At 48.2% G+C, this 17352-nt stretch overlaps 1 protein-coding gene across 2 annotated transcripts in view; it reads left to right on the top strand.

Annotated features, from left to right (window-relative positions):
- The window catches only part of PRMT8 (protein arginine methyltransferase 8), a 98442-nt gene extending 92552 nt beyond the window's left edge, over positions 1-5890 (top strand). For both annotated transcript variants that reach the window (XM_077758993.1, XM_077758991.1), the window contains exons 9-10: positions 4093-4214; positions 4989-5890. In XM_077758993.1, the coding sequence (XP_077615119.1) occupies positions 4093-4214; positions 4989-5072 (206 nt within the window). In that variant the 3' untranslated portion in view covers positions 5073-5890. The remainder of the gene's footprint in view (positions 1-4092; positions 4215-4988) is intronic.
- Positions 5891-17352: the final 11462 nt, after the last annotated feature.

Below are 17352 nucleotides of genomic sequence, written 5' to 3'. Positions count from 1 at the left end.
ACAGACCACAGGCTGAGTTCTCTATCTCAGCCCAGCCATAGCTGGCTCTGCAGGGGAGGCAGCGGGGGGCGGGGGGGGGGGGAGCACTCGCAAGCACATCACATATTGTGCTGCTTGAAAAACAATCCCTGTTAATGGCTCTGGCGTCTCCTCTCTGCAGTATCAGGCAGAAGCTGTTGAAAATGGGCACAGGAGCACAGGGTTCCAGGCTGTGCCAGCCAGTGCGTGCAGCTGTCCTGGCCCTTGGACACATCNGAGTCTTAGCCTTTCCAGGAGTCAGCCAGGTAGGGTGGCCAGGCATAGGAGATGGGCCTTGAGTAAGTTACTTTCTGGGCCTCAGACTCATTATGAGATGATGCAGTTGGACCTAGATGCCTAGCAGCCCCTTCCCTCTTTGCCATCTGGTGATAGCGAGTCATTGCCTCAGGTCAAAGAAGCTTCTTGGTGCATAGGCTTTCATTCTCCAAAAAGCTTCTGACCCCCCAGGAAATATAATTACAAATTTATAGCTAGAAAATTTTAAATTTCAGACAAAGCTACCAGCCACGTAGCCATTGCAAAGTGAAACAGGAAGCAGGATTCCACTCCCTTTCCAAAAGCACGGGGAAAATCTTCTTGTGAAGGCCCTTGCCATTTGTTCCCACAGCCCCCTGAGCTCCACATCCCCATCCTTGGTCACAAGGATGACCTCGCAGCCTGAGTGTCTTCTCATTAGGATGCAGGATGTGAGGTGGAGACAAGGCTGTATAGGTTGCTGTTTTCCAAATTTAGGACCATATCTGGGACCTAATAGGCATCCTGAATTGATGTTTGTTGAATGAAGGAATGCATACATGAATAAATGCTTATATACCTGGAATGTTGGGGGCAGTCCTGGAATATAGAGCAAAAGCTGTCCATAATCCACAACCCAGAGAGACTGTGAAGGGGAAGGAGAAAAGGGGAGGTTGGCGTGTGTGGTAAGGATATTAAGAGTATAAAGATATCTTCATAATAGGGAAAACTGAAAGACAATTACATGATCTAGAAGGTTATAGTTGGGGCAGGGGAGGGAGGGAAGGACTTATTCACTGATGAGAATTCTAGATGTCATCCACAGCCCTGTGTTGGTTGCTCACCCTTGCACCTAGCACCTTTCTGGATACTTCCCCAGGATATTCTAGACCACTAGAGTGAGGCAGCACATCTTTGAAGGCCAGAGCCATAGATTATGGATAAATAAAATGATATGCCACTTCCCATAATGATTATAACCACATAATACAATGGCTTATCAATACTCTCACGTGGGCTTAATGTGTCATGGTAGGGAGACCATATTTATCTTTCAATTAAGGACACTTCTGATAGTGAAAGGGAAAGCTATTAATAGTTATCCCAGGAAGACAAGTAAACTGGAACTGTCTTGGGCACAGCAGGAGATTTGGTCATATTCTTTCCCCCTTCTCATCCCATCTAACTCTCAAAGTACTTGGGGAGATGGATATCATGCCCCACATTCTGCAGATGTAGCAAATGAGCCCCAGACGCAAACACATGGCAACCTAGAGGCAAGAAACTGGGCTTGTTGTTGCCTAATTAAATGTCCTTTCTACTCTTGCCCACCCAAGAGATGTTGTTAGATGCAAAAGAGTGGGTTTGTACAGTGATTTCAGCCATGCTCTGTGTCTACAGCACCTGAGGGGAGATTTTTATGTCTTGGCAAGTCTATTCCCTTCACATCCCCCAAAATGACTGAATTCAAGTCTCTAGGAATAGAGTCAAGACATCTGAATTTTAATCAGTTTCTCCTGGACAGCTCAATGGATAATTAGTATTGTGAAAACTGGTCTAGATGATTCGTCCACAGCTGATGGACCCATCATGGGAAAAAAATGTTTGGGAAGGCTCTCAAGCTTTTTATGTTGTCAAGGGTGAAAAAAACACCCGCTTGCCTCCAAACCAAGGCTGGTGTATTTTTTGGACTACTATCAGACGCATCTAAGTTTGATGGCTGCCACACCTGAGCCAGTGAATCTCTGGGATTCTCTTAAGGCATCTGATTAGGTGACAGAATCCCCTTGCCTGAAGGTCTTTAAGAATAGGAGAGACACCTGTCTGAGCTGGTGTAGGAGGAAGTGGGGGTGAGAGTTCTGTCAGTCATACACTGCCATTCTCTGCACACACAAGAGACTATCTTTTGAAAATTTATTTAGATGTAGTTGGCAGGGAAGGGGCTGGGACGGGGTGGGCTTTGTCTGTCGACAGCAATATGCTTTAGAGGCCATGAAGGCTGGATATGTTTGGGTATCTAGGATCTAAAAGCCATAGACTGCAAGTATATGATCCTCCTTCAAGCCTTTCCAAATGCTCAGGCTGCTTTTCCCTGACATGACCTTGAGTTTGCACTGATTTCCAAAATGCATACATTGAAGGCTACCCAAGTCTTTAACCAGACCATTGACATTTGATCAAGCCAGTTCATTGAAAAGGGCAAAAAAAAAAAGACTCTTCATCACCTTTTAAATAGATCTTGGAGTTTGTAAGACCTTAGAGGTGATCTGATCAGACTCAGCCCATGATAAATCTCCAGTCAGTGGTTGTTGTAGGAACACCTCAAAGCTGGATCTCGGGTGGCTCAGGTGATTGCAGAACAGCCCTAATTTTTCCTGGTGAATTAAAAATCTGCCTTCTAGTAACTCCCAAGGATTAACCTGTGTTCTGCCTCCAATGCCATATATAAGGCCATATATGTCTTTCCATGTGACAGCTTTTGAAGTATTTGAAAGGCTCTTACTATTATGCTCCCCAAGTCTTCTCATTTTTAGCTCTGGTCCCAAGCAAAGAGGAAATCAGTATTAATGAGACCTACATCAGGTGGAGGAAGGTAAGATCCTGAAGGGCCAAGAGGATCTTACTACAATGGGCTCTTCTACTGTCTATAGTTTTCAAAGTCTCCGATGTAATTGAACATCTATGGGTACCTTGAAGCATAACAAAGTGTCTACTATTTAGGTTTTTACCATCATTCATTTATTCAGCAGTTACAGATCTACCAAGTGTGGTGGTAGGCACTGAGTATATAACAGTGAACAAGTCTGGCATGGCACCTGCCCTCATGGAAATTATACCCTTGTGAAGGAAGCACACAGCTGAAAAAAGACAAAGGCATTTATGCTGCAGTATGATAGGCACTGTGGTAACCTACGCTCAGGGTGGGCAGCCAGGCCAGGCTTTCCAGAGGAAGTGACCTTGAAGGATGAGGAAAGGAGAGACTGATGAACTCAGGGGAAGGGTATCCCAAAGATAGTTGCTACTGAGGAAGATGGCCCATAAGCAGGACCCCTTTTCTGGCTGCAGAGCATGTAGTGTGCTGAGAGAGGATGGATGGGATTTAATGGCAAATAGTGGGGAGGCACCAGTATTGGTGTGCCTTTGGATCATGCAGGAGCAGTGAGCTGTGGACCAGTGCTGGGGCTGTAGGACGAGAAATATCTCTCACTTCTTTTTGATCCAGTTAAAGGATGCAGCTGAAACCCCACAATGGGCGTGGGCCAAGGGGACCAGGTTCGGTTCTAGGGCAGAGAAGTGGCAGGGAAGTCTAGGCGTAGGATTGGGGTGTTGGTGGGGCACTGGTTTAGTTACGGAATTTGCACACCTGATGTCATTTAAAGGGAAACAGGATGGCTTATTCTACCAATCTCCCTCTTAGGCTGTCTGAATGTCTTCACACTGTTGAACTAATTAAAAACAGTAGCCTTTTGAGATTCTTTTGTGTTAATGAGTTTCCTTGACGAGAGGGTATTCATCCCACCCCTTGGAAGGAACTTGTAATATCTGCTCCTTTCTCTTCTGATTCCCAGCTAAGATCAGCAGCCCAGAGGAGATGGGAATTTGATGGAAGGAGGAGCCCTTCCTGGGGCTGAGTGGAATTTCTGGGGCTTGGAGGCAGCCCCCAAGGGCTGGGAGCCTTGACCCTGAATAAGTGCTGGGAGTTGGTTCTGTGAATCCCAGAAGAAGCCCCACAACTTATAGGCAAGGTCTCAGCCTCAGTCCTTCTGGAGACATCTTCTCTGACTCTTTCTTCCCACCTCCGTTTTCATCTCCCCTCAGCCCCTGATGCCCCCTATACCCACTGGAAGCAGACTGTCTTCTACTTGGAAGATTACCTCACTGTCCGGAGGGGGGAAGAAATCTATGGGACCATATCTATGAAGCCAAATGCCAAAAATGTGGTAAGTGCTAAGGCAGTTTCTGTCTGGGCCAAGGTCAGAGGGAAGAAGGGACCCATGTAGCTGGCTCTCTGGAGCTCCCAGGACTCCCTCATCCAGGTGCCCTGAGTGCCTTGTGCACAACCAGACACGGCACTGGGGGAGGAGCAGTAGAAAGCCGGCTTTGAATCTGACTATGTATAACTGAAGGCCTCCAACCATGGCCCCTTGAAACTCAAGGGTGATAGATTTTCTCAAGGCCCCGCTCTGGACTTTCAGCCTTGAGTTCAGCCTCCAGTTCTGCATCCAAGGGGCTTTGGGCACGGAGGCTGTTGCCATGGGTTTCAGCTCATTTCGAACAAGCCAAGCCAGGAAATAACAGCTTCTGGTGGCCTGGAAGATGTTTGGTTTGCATTTCTTCAGCACGCCTGGTGGGTCGGGGATCATGTGATTCTTTCTGAGCAACTGCGGGTGCAAAGGTGTGTATTAAAAGCGTCTAGAAAATGCTTTCAGGGTTGTGCCACAGAAGACTCAACCACCCCACTCTGTTTTCTCTCGGGATGAAATCAGAGGGAACATTTCTATATTATAACAGGAAGGCTTTAGGTTAGAAATCAAAGAACTTCCTGTGTGGATAATGAGGCACCAGAATAGATTCTCGAGGGCTGTTCGTGGGAACCCCTTAGCTAGAAAACCTTAGACACGGTAGTTACCCATCCATCCCTCTGCCTGTGGGAGGGGGTTGTGCTTGCCTTTGCTACCACACTAATGCTGGGACCCTTTGCTCTTCCTTTGTAGCGAGACCTCGATTTCACGGTAGATTTGGATTTTAAGGGACAGCTGTGTGAAACATCTGTATCTAATGACTACAAAATGCGTTAGCATATGTGGGAAGCTGCAGAGAGCTAGCGAGAAGAGAAACTCTTACCTTGATCTGCGGCTCTGTAACAAGGAACACCGTTTGCAGGACTACACACTCCAAAACCAGAGTTTTTAAATTCTGCCTTGAAGATTGGTGAACACACCAGGGCTCCCGTGGGCCTTGCCACTGGACAGAGAGCCTCCAGCTCCTCAGCTCTGCTCTGGGAGCCCTTCACAGAGGTTCTGTTGTCGCCAACAAAGAGCAATCTCCAGTGCTGTGTCTGGGGCCCCCGAGGATGGAAAAGTATACATGTATACCCATTTGTCCTCCTTAACTGTGAATCTCTGGAACTTCCAAGTTTTGCATGCTGCAGGCATCTAGGACAGATTGCTTCACTAGAACCTGGAGACATAGTGTCTTTGATAGCATAAGCCAGATTACCTGTCTGTGCGGTGGTGTGTGGGTGCGTGTGCGTGTGCGGCATATACATTAGTTTATTTACCCACAACACCTGTATATGCATGCATATACAACCACGTGGGTATATCTCTGTGTTCATTCAGGGTGTGTGTGTGTGTGTGTATTTGTGTGTGTGTGTGTAAGTGTGTGTGTGCGTGTGTGTAGAATATATATTACTCTCAGAGGAGATTCTGTTGCTTTCAAATAGGAATTTGTTTTGTGATTAGTTCTCCCCATTCCCCATCCCTTACAGATGTTAAGCAGCTATGAAACGTTCTTTGTACTAGCTCTGGTCTCCTTTTGACTAGACTGTGGCTCTGAACCCTGAGCATAGTACCACGCACTCTGTTGGCGCTCAATAAATGCACATTAGAGCGAAGCCATGGCCTATGTTCTTGGTGTTCTGGAAGGGGAGGGCTTGGGAGGAGGTTAGAGGACACACTGGAATGGAAGATCAAAGGAGCGACAGATGCTGCTCCCAGCTCCCAGAAGGTAGCTCCTTGGTAGAAGCAGTCAGGACTGGTCCAATAGCATGTCCCCTGCAAACTCTCACGGGGTGGGAAGAGGGACTTAGTGGTGAAATTGAGGCAGGGGAGGACCGGAACTAACCAAGAATGCTCTAGAATGCTCTGGGCTACGTGTAGCCTGGAGGAAGGCCAAGCTCAGGAATAGGAAAATCTAGGGTGTGCATCCCACTGGGAGGGCCTGGAGAAAGCAGGAGATGGTGGTCCTGGGTCCCTGGGGAGAGTCTGCGTCAGGGTCTTAGCAAAAGGCCAGGGTGCTGGGAGTTTGCTGCACCACACGGCGGCTCGTCCCTGGTCCCTCACTCCTGGCTAGTGTCTGGCCTGGTCTGCCACCCTCTACACCGACGAGCTCACCCACCTTGAATGGAACCTTCTCACTGAGCGCAGGTGAAAAACATGTGGGTCCTAGGATGGTGCCCCAGGTTCCCAAGGCAGCCCCTTTCCCCAGCTAGTAAATGTCTAGCCTCCTAGACATTGCTTTGGGCCTGCCACCTCTCAGATTTTAGACTCTGGTTCCATCATGAAGAGGGCACAACCAGAGGAGAGATTTCTGTGGCTGGGAATAATCACTGGAGGAAGACAGGGGCCTCACCTGTGGGAAGGGCCCCAGGCCAAGCTGCCTTAAAGATTTAATTGCCAAGGAGCCTGAGGGCCTGCCTCTTTGCTGTGTGGGAAGGAACAGGGTGAGGCTCCTGAGCCATGGGGCTCTAAGCTGGCCTCTGCCTTCAATACACCCTGAACCTTGGGCAAGTCACGTCACTTTCCTGAGCCTCAGTCTTATTACCGCTGATCTGAACCAGATGAATGTTTTCCACGCTGTGTCCTCAGGAGCCCTGGGAGGTGCCAGGATCAAGGTGGGCAGAACTCTGAGTTCCCCTGTCTCCAGATAAAAAAAGCAAACAAACAATTCTTCCCTGGCCTGTTTTTACTTGCCTTGGAAAAAGGATTCTACTTGTTCCTCCGTCAAGAGAGAGGCAAACCATGAGAGACTCTTGAATGCTGACAAAAACTGAGGACTGATGGATGTGGGAGGGAGGGGGGGAGGGGCATGGAGGAGGACACTTGTGGGGATGAGCACTGGGTGTTATGTGGAAACTAATTTGACAATAAACTATTTGTAAAAAAAAAAAAAGAAAAAGAAAAGAAAGAAAAAGGATTCTACTACTAAAAAAATAAAAATAAAATAAAGAAATAAAAAGGAACCAAGACCCAAAGCAAACACCTCTGAAAATGACCTATCTAGGTGACCCTAGAGTCCTCCTGACCCTAATATTCTGAGGTCAGTGGTATCTTGGACCCTCTCACTTTCCTTCTCTCCTGCTGCTAGTTCTGGGCATTTTCACCTAAAGTTGCCCCAGAGCAGCATTTGGGTCAGGCTGGGTGCCCACCCCTTGACCCAGAACCCCATTTTCACTCATCTGTTATCTGTTATGTTATCTCCCATCAGTCCTGAAATATTCTCTCTGGAGCCATCATCACTGAGAAAAGGGGAGCAGGCTCTGTGGGCAGATATGGGGCCTTTGCCTGAGTTTTAAAAGGGGCCTCCTGAAGGCACACACACAGCTCTGTGGAGACTCTGCTTGGCAGGCAATGTGGATTTCGGTCCCTACTTGCCCCTGGTCTGGTGATTTGTACAGTGCAGACACTGTACAATGGGACACAGAGGACCCGAGAAAATCTGTGCTGAGTTGGAGCCCATGTTGGTTTCCCCCTAGCTCGTAAAAGGCTGTCCTGCGTTTCGATTCTCAGCCAATCATACTTTCCGTTAGAGACCTGTAGGTAAAACTTCGAGCCTCGGTCCAAGTGCGGTAACCAAATCTCTGTAGGATGGAAACACAATGTACTTTGCCAGGCGCGGTGAAGCATCTGGATGTGGTTTGGTTTCTGGTTATTCTTTAGCGTCTGAGACAGGTGATCTCATCTGTGTCATCTCCTCTGGGGGAGATGTGCTGGAAAGGAAGAAGGGCCGTTTAGAGGTGGAGCTGACCAGGCCTGAGGTTGGGAGGAGGCAGAGGAGGCCTGGGCTTGGCTGTGGGTGGGGTGTTCTGGTGCTGGCAGTGCCCTTGAAAATGATCAGTGACTCCAGCAGTAATGGCCCTACCCTTTCATAACCCCGTGGCGTCTGTATACTTGTTGGCTTCCCCAGAGTCCTGGGAGTTTGGCTCAGGGGTACCCCTACCTGTTCTGTGGTGAAGGCCCCCTGAGGCCCCAGAAGGAGGAGTGGAGTTGTAGGAGAGCTAGGCTGTGACCTCAGTCCTGCCCAGTGGTCCCTCTGCTGCCCATGCTGATCCCTTTGAACCCAGGCCTGGAGGCCTCTCCTTGTACAGCGAACATAAGTCACAGGTTAGGAGTCTGTCCTTGGCCTAGTGGCCAGTGTGATCATGGAAGGGATCTCCTATCCTTTTCTTTAAAATTTAATTTTAAATTTAACGAATGAATGGATGAATTTTTAAGTAACACCCAACTTTGTTAACATACAGTGCCTTCCATCCCCATGTCTTAGCCAAGGACAGAAAAGGACAAGCTCAAGAAGGCAGCGGTGACTGTATTAGGAGAGGGAAGGGGGTTGAAGAAGGACATGGGGGTGGGGGCACCCCCAGAGGGCAGTTGATGGAAACTCATTAGTGGGTTTTCACAGTGGTAGCAACTGGGGAACCCCTACATTCTGCCTTTCTTTGGGCAGAGAGCCCAGCCAACTTCGTGGAGGATTCGATCCATGGTCAATGGGATAGAATCCTACAGTGCCAGGAACCAACTAAGATGATGACCCCTGAAGAGCTCCAAGCAGTTGGGGCCTGCAGGCACCCCTACATCCCTGGCAGACAGCGGAGGACTGGGCTGAGCAGAGGCCCAGAGGTCTTTTGGGCCTCTCTGACCACCAGAGGAGAAGAAAGTCACCCCTGCAGCCTGCTCCGGCCCTGGGTCTTCAGCCCTTGCCCTGCCCTTGCCTGTGTCTGCCCCTGGGCTGCAGGGGTGAAGCCAGCGGGGAAGCATGAAGGAGCACTTCCACAGCAGCCCCTTTCTCCTGCCCACGAGAATGCTCTAGGGGGACTTGTAATTTCCCTCTGATTCAGTGGAAAATAAGCAATATCTGCTTGGAGCACGTTCTGCATAGAAGTGGGTGTGTGAGATGAGGTCTCGGCACGACAATAGAGACGCTATAAAGATGACTTCACTTATGAAAGCTGTTCTGTCCCTGACTTTGCTTTTCTTTTTTCTTTTTTTCTTTTTCTTTTTTGAGACTCTACAAAACCTATTAGTGCCTTTCACTCCTGTCTCTCTTCTTCCTTTCTTTGTCTTTGGGGGAAACTTCTCCCTTCCATTCCCAGTCTACTTCTCCCCAGACCCACAGCCCTGGGGCCTCATTGGTGGTCCTATTTGAGGCTCTACCTGAGTCACTCAGAGAGCCATTGCATGCACGGTCCCTCTTTCCCATTAGAGCACAGGCTCCAAGGACAGGAGCCTGCCTCTCTCTGCTCATCCCCTTGAACAGCATGGGGGTGCAGGTGGGAGGAGACAGGATGGCCAGCTGACCAGCTTGACTTCACGGAATGTGGTCAGGAACCATTCTAGGACTATCAGGCTCCTGTCCCTTCTATCTGTGCCCCTGGGAAGATGTTGACATTCTTGTTACTCTCATAAAAGCCACCCATGGAGGCTGTCTCCCTTTGCCAGGCCCCTCTCTGCTCCTCTGTCTCTATAGCCTTCCTCCCCTCTTGGCATTACAGCTGGCACCCCACCTTGAGGCCCAACCTGAATCCAGACCTCTATAACAAAATGAAATTAAGCGACATCTCAGCCCATTGATGTCACCGGTCCTGGAATAGTCACAGGCTACGAGCCCTTGGATCAGTCACAGGTTAGGAGTGTGTGCTTGGCTTAGTGGCCAGTGTGATCATGGAGGGATCTCCTATTCTTTTATTTAAAATTTAATTTTAAATTTAATTTAAAAAGAAATTAATTTTTAACTAACACCCAACTTTGTTACCATATAGTGCAATAATGATTTCAGGAGTAGGTTCCAGTGATTCATCCCTGACATAGCACCCACTGCTCATCCCAACAAGTGTCCTCCTTAATGCCCCTTGTCCATTTAGCCCACCCCCCACTCACAGTTTGTTCTCTTATGCTTTGTCCCCCTCCATGTTTTTATATTATTTTTGCTTCCTTTCCCTTATGTTCATCTGCTTTACATCTTAACTGCCACATATGAGTGAAGTCATAAGATCTTTGTCTTTCTCTGACTAATTTCGCTTAGCATAATACCTCTAGTTCCATCCACATAGTTGCAAATGGCAAGATTTTATTCTTTTTGATTGCCAAGTAATACCCCATTGTATAATATATAACACGTCTTCTTTATCCATTCATCTATCGATGGACTTTTGGGCTCTTTCCATACTTTGGCTATTATCGATAGCACTGCTATAAGCATTGGGGTGCATGTGCCCCTTCGAAACAGCACACCTATGTATCCCTTGGATATATACCTAGTAGTGCAATGGCTGGGTGATAGGGTAGTTCTATTTTTAACTTTTTTTGAGGAACCTCCATACCGTTTTCCAGAGTGGCTGCACCAGTTTGCATTCCCACCAACAGTGCAAAAGAGATCCTCTTTCTCTGCATCCTCACCAACAATGAGTGATCTCCTACCCTTAATCTTTGGGTATCACACGCTAGGGGAGCTCTGTCTGTTCTTGTACCCCACCCCACCCTTGCCACTACACAGAGGTCCCCCAGCCTGGATTCTGGAAACTTCTTCCTGAAGACAGATTTTATTTGGTTGCTGCCTTGAGTCTTGCATAGCACCTCGTTGCATACCTGGTTTCTGACAGCAACCCTAGCTGTGTGGCAGTCTAGCTTGTCTGAGACCCTTGGAACTGTTGGGATAAAACTACTTGAGGATGGGTGATCTCACATCTGTCTAGCCACAATGAGTGCACCTGGCTCCACATCTAGAGCCTCTCAGGCTGCGTTGATCCCGTCCCTTTGGAAGCAACTGGCTCATATTCAGCTAAGGCTCAGACACAACATGTTGAATGATCAGAAGTTTGACTAATGAACATTTATTGGCTACTTAATGAGCCCTGAGCTAGGTAATGGCATGTAGCAGAGTCCCAGGCACCGTCCCTGCCCTCATGGCCCACACTGCCTGGTTGCCAGTCTCTGGGCAGGCTGGGCTCACTCTTGCCCCAACACTGAGAAACGAGGTCCCTCAGCCATCCTCCATAACCAGGCAGTCCTACTCCATCCCACAGCAGTAGTGTGAACCCAGCTCGGTGATGCAAGCTGTATCAGGGTGAGTGGGGAGGATTTTGCCTCCTTAGTGTCCTTCAGTTATTTAGCCTTTGAAACAGAAGGAAAATATGCCTGAATTGCCTAGCTATCTGTGAATGCCACAGGAAGACCCAGCTTGTCATTTTCAGAGAATGACAGCACTCAAGGAGGCCCAGAACCCTTCCTGATCCTAACCATAGGTCATTTCTCACAGTAGAAGTGAAAAGGGTCTTTACCAAGTACTAGGCTGTAGCTAGCACCTCACCCTCAAGGGCAGCCAGAGCAAACTGGCAGAGGAAACTGGGGCACTTGATCCAGGCCCTGTTGTCCCTACCTCCAAAGGCAAGCATCAGTCACTGGACAACTCTGCCACATGCCTTGGGGATTGGAACCAAAGACCGAGGCAAACCCCAGTGGGGCTGCTTACTCACTATGTGACTTTGGGCAAGTTACCGCACATCCACAAGACCCTTTAGAGATGAAAGGAGATAAGTATAAAGCATGTTTGGAAGCTGTGAAGCACAATAGCAATTCTGGGTATAATTTTTATTTTAATAATATTTCTGTTCTGCATTCCAGCTCTGTTACTAAGAAGCACACCTGGATGCCAGTGCCTGAGACTATGCACCTCTGAAGGTGCTGGAGGGCAGCAGGTTTTGTCATCAGAGCCACAGTCAGTGGCTGGCAAGGCCCCAGGGCTGCAGGCCTTAGTGAGCTTGGGGACAGCATCATAGGTAACACACATGTAGAGTTTTTGCCAAAAGCCTTGGGCAGAAGTGGCCTGCTTGTTGGATCCTGTTCATTAGCTCTTTAAAGTCCTCACAAGTGGCTTGCAGAGATCTTTTTTTAAATGTTTATTTAATTTGAGAGAGAGAGAGAGAGAAAGAGAGAGAGAGTTGAGGAGGAGCAGAGAGAGAGGGAGAAAGAGAGAATCCCACACTGCCTCCTCGCTGCCAGCATCAAGCCTGACATGGGGTTCAATCTCATGAACCGTGAGATCATGACCTGAACTGAAGCCAAGAGTTGGATGCTTAACTGACTGAGCCACCCAGGTGCACCACTTGCAAAGGTCTCAAAGTCCATCTCCCATCCCTCCAGCAGGCAGTGACTGACACCACCAGATATGTGTCCTTCCATTAGAACTAAAAGATCCTCAGTTATTGGGATGCCACAACACCACCTGGGCACTCTGGGTAGGGCCTCACCTTCTGCCTCACTCCACCTGTATCTCCAAACACTTCCCAGTGGTCTTGCCAAAGGACTTCCCAGTGACCTTGAGACTGAGCCTTGGCTCTCATAGAGAGGACCAGTAGTAATCCAAAATGTTCACTTTAGTCTGGAATCCAACACATGCTGCTTTTCCCAGGAGAATTTTCCTCTAGTCATATTTGGTTTTGATTAATAATGTACTGAGTTTGTGTACTTAGAGCACTTATTTTCTTTGATGGCTAGAGTTAGTGGCTTGGAAGAACATTCTGGGCCTGGCAAGAGGGATGAGGTGGGGACCAGGCTGGGAACCTCATCTTGACTGCAGTAACAACCACATAATGCTTAAATGAGAGTTGCTTGGCTACATCTAATAGGAAATAACCAGCCACCTCCCCACTGTCATAAATTGTCATTAATATGACCAAGGCATAGCCACTGTGGCATTGTGAGCCAGAAGGCATTAGAAGAACAGAACAATAGGGATCCTCCTCTGAGCCCAGGCCAAGGACTGAGTCTCCTGAGAGAATATCTGTGCAGGGAGGAAGGAGCAAAACCGAGAGATGCAGGAATTTTCTGTTGTATACACAGCCGCATGGTCTAGGATTATCATGTTACCATAAAACATGGAAGATCTATTTGGGGGCAGGAGGGAGATACACTCATCACGTGTTATCTGGGGTGGGGCATGATTTTCAGATCAAGCATGGGTGCACTTTCATCTGTTCCATGAAAGCTCCAGTTCTAGTCCTGGCTGGAACCAGAAGAACTGAGTAGTCTTTCCTAACTTCTTCCATTCCAGAGATATTTCTTGAGTCCCTCCCAGGAGCACAGGAGTGAACAAAATGGATATGTCTGCCCTCCTGGAATTTACAGGCTGCTCAAGGAGCAGAGCCTAAGAAAGAATGATAAAGATAAAAGAGAAAAGGCAGAGGTCAGAAGGGGAGAAGATATTTGCAAACAACATATCAGATAAAGGGTTAGTATCCAAAATCCATAAAGAACTTATCGAACTCAACACCCCAAAAACAAATAATCCAGTGAAGAAATGGGCAAAAGACATGAATAGACACTTTTCCAAAGAAGACATCTAGATGGTGAACAGACACTTGAAAAGATGCTCAACATCACTCATCATCAGGGAAATACAAATCAAAACCACAGTGGGATACCACCTCACACCCGTCAGAATGGCTAACATTAACAACTCAAGCAACAACAGATGTTGGCGAGGATGCCGAGAAAGAGAATCTCTTTTGCAATGCCAGTGGGAATGAAAACTGGTGCAGCCACTCTGGAAAACAGCATGGAGGTTCCTCAAAAAACAAAAAATAGAACTACCCTATGACCCAGCAATTGCACTACTAGGTATTTATCCAAGAGATGCAGGTATGCTGTTTCGAAGGGGCACATGCACCCCAATGTTTATAGCAGCACTATCAACAATAGCCAAAGTATGGAAAGAGCCTGAATATCCATCAATGGATGAATGGATTAAAAAAATGTGGTACACACACACACACACACACACACACACACACATTGGAGTATTACTCGGCAATCAAAAATAATGAAATCTTGCCATTTGCAACTACGTGGATGGAACTAGAGGGTGTTATGCTAAGCGAAATTAGTCAGAGAAAGACACATAGTTTGTTGCTCACTAACTTGGATGTAAATTTTTAAAAAGTAATTAAATAAAGAAGTTAAAAAAGAAAAGCCAGAGGCTGAGGGAATAAGATACTGCTAGGAGATCAAGAAAGCCTCTCTGAAAATATGACCTTAAATAGGAACTTGCAGGGACTCCTGGATGGCTCAGTCAGTTGAGCATCCAACTCCTGATTTCAGCTCAGGTCATGATCTCACAGTTTCTGAGATCATGCTGACAGCACAGAGCCTGCCTGAGATTCTTTCTCTCCATCTCCCTCTGTCCCTCCCCCAAATCATGCATACTCTCTCTCTCTCAGAATAAATAAATAAACATAAAAAAACTAAACAGGAACTTGCAGAAGCGGAGAGGCAGGACATGGGAGGTAGAGATGGGGAGGCATCTGGTACAACGTGGCAGGAGCCAGCCCAAAGATATCCAGAGAGTGTGGGACATTTGAAAAAGAAGAGCAGAGAAAAGCAAAGGCTAGAGGCAGGGGAGAGCAGTGAGAAGATAAAGCCGGGGCTCACAGTCAAGAGCCTTGGGAGCCGCTGTGTCAGGGAGACATTTGCCTTCGGCACTGAGAAGGTACCAAGGGGTTTCATCAAGAAAGTGACAGGACGAGATTTGCACACCATTCATGTTTGCAATCTAATAACTCAAGCTGGCAGTCCTTTCCCCTGGAATCTAGTAATAGACTTGCTCCATTGCCTATTTCAGAAAATCACAGATGACCCCAGAAAAGGTCAATGTAATATGGGCAGAGCCTCCAGAAACCACGAGAGGAGGGTGGAGATTAAGGCTTCTGTGGGTTGCTGTTGTGAAAAATGGCTTGAATACGAATTACTTCATTGTGGGACTGCCTTGTTCACCAATCGTGGATCCACGAAGGGGCTATTTGTGCAACTCTGAGATCATTTGCATTATCCTTTCTGGTGTCATGTCATGCTGTTCTTCCCACAAGGACGGCTTCCCCTCAGCTCAGAGGATGTAATTGTCTGGGAGGCAAGAGGTGGTTGGTAGGGCCTGTATGAGGCTGGATCTGCCTCTCAGGATTGTTCTGCTCTCTTCGAGCCCCAGGTAGCTGTTTCCAGGGGAGCATAATGCTCGGCATCGCTTTCAACTCACAGATGTATTCTTGAAGCATCTTTCAGAGGCTTCTGGGTCATAATGGGTTTCTGATATTATGACAATTGCTTTCTGGCCACGGTTGGTTAGCTCAGTTGGATACAGCATTGTGCTTGAAGCCAAAGAGGAGGCTTCACAGATTCACCAGTCAGTTTCATGGTCATGGATGATGTCTTGAATGCCAGCCAGCCTTGGAGATAAACAGACCTGGGGTTGAAGCCTGACTCCTGCAGCCAGTGGCTATGAGACCTGCAGGGAGTTACTGAAAGTCTTTGTTCCTGTGTGAATTTTTCCTCCATTAAGTGGGGATTTCTCCCCAGGGTTGTTGCAAGTGTTGGGTGAGGTAGTCTGAGATGGCGTGCTGACTCCCCCCACATGGCATGTGGCATGCAGCAGCTGCTTATAAATGATAGCTCTCTGTTCTTGGAACCCTGGGCCCCAGACGATAACATGCAGGTGACTCTGGGCCCTCTTAAGGAGAAAGGGAGAAACAGCTCCATGTAGGTCTCTGCCCACAGTAGGTGGGAATGCTTGTTTTGTGGGGCCAAAGAGAAAAGGTACATGATTCTGTTGCTTGGAAACAATTCTGAAGGTGATTTTGCAAATGCCTGGATTAGAGAAGCCATGGGAGGTCAGAGCAGGACCAGGGCTCGGGGAACCTGAGGTCATTAAACGTGACTCGGAGCCAAGGCCGCCGGCTGCATGGTGTACGCTTGGATGGGGACTCATACCGCCCGTGGTGCCCTGAGGACCTGCAGTCACCTGGGAGCAGAGGAACGTGAACCATGCTGGCATGTGGACTCTGACACTAGGACCTCAGTTCTCCCTCTCCTGCCTGCGTAACTTCAAGCAAGGCAGCTAGCTTCTCTCTGCCTCAGTTTCCCTGACCTGTAAACTGGCGGGAGTATCTTCCTCAGAGGAAGGCGGTCAGGATTAGATGACAACCATGCCTGGGACATGGTGAACATTGTGTCTGTTCGCTATGATTGCTCTGAGTACAGGCTATGGCTTATGCCAGGCTTTGAGGGCCTCTAGGACTCAGACACATGGGCCGCTGGGCTTCCTGCATCTCTGGGCAGCTCTCTGTGCCCACACCTACCATGCTGCATTACCCCTATCTGTTTTTGTGTCTGCTTCCCCTGCCCAGAGACTACAGTCTCCCGGACGGAAGGTTCTATAGCTCACTTATGTTTGTCTTTCAGTGTTGAATACAGCTCCATGGCCCACCAGAGACATCCAATAAATATTCGCCAAAGGAGCGGACGCTGACTTGCTTGCATGCCGTTCCTGTTGGTTGCCGGCACACCTGTAGCTCCTGCTCTCAGAACGTTCCGGGTGGCTCCTTGTAGGCCTCAGGCTTCTCCTCTGTGAAATGAAGGTACTCCCTTGGAGTGATCTCCAGCCACTGCCCCCCATCCTCCCTGATGGCCAGCCCCGGAGGATCTGAGAGTCTCTCATTCTGCCGCTCGGCATTGCTTATTTGTGACTCTGGGCTCAGAGTTTTCCAGGAAAACTTGACTTTTTAGTGGGAGACGGGAGAATGGCTGCCTGGCTTTGTTGGGGGTTCAGGGTCAGAGTGAAAAGTAAAGGCTCAAGGAGGAAATGAAGGTCCTTCCAGGACTGCAGAAATATGCCACAGAGGCTTTGCCAGTGAGCAGCCATAGAAGATGGGAGGGTAGGCCCAGATGTGGGGCTTCTCCTGCCGCTTGACTGCACTTTATTAGTCTGTGACTCTCCCGAGATGGGACTATCTCTTGGAAAATCATTTTAATAACCGAAAGGAAATGGAGATAGGGATACTGGCTGCTTGCTGACCAGGGCTAGGTGACTCTCATCCAGGCAGGGACTTCATTTGGCTCTGCTAATATTGCCTATTGATTATCTCTGATTAGATTCCCTTTCATGCATCACTCTCCAGAATGTCTCCAAACAAGGGGGCCTGTGGACAGGAGGGATTCTGAACAAAAGGAGGGGATGGGGGGAGGTGGGCTGCACAGATGTACAGGATCCAGGGGGGCCTGACATTGACAAGCAGTAGATGGAAACTGAGCGCAAACA

Source organism: Crocuta crocuta, unplaced genomic scaffold (assembly GCF_008692635.1).
Source record: "Crocuta crocuta isolate KB4526 unplaced genomic scaffold, BGI_CrCroc_1.0 scaffold72, whole genome shotgun sequence".
NCBI lineage: Eukaryota > Metazoa > Chordata > Mammalia > Carnivora > Hyaenidae > Crocuta > Crocuta crocuta.
Note: the sequence above shows the minus strand (reverse complement) of the source record. Positions and strands in the feature narration are given on the sequence as shown.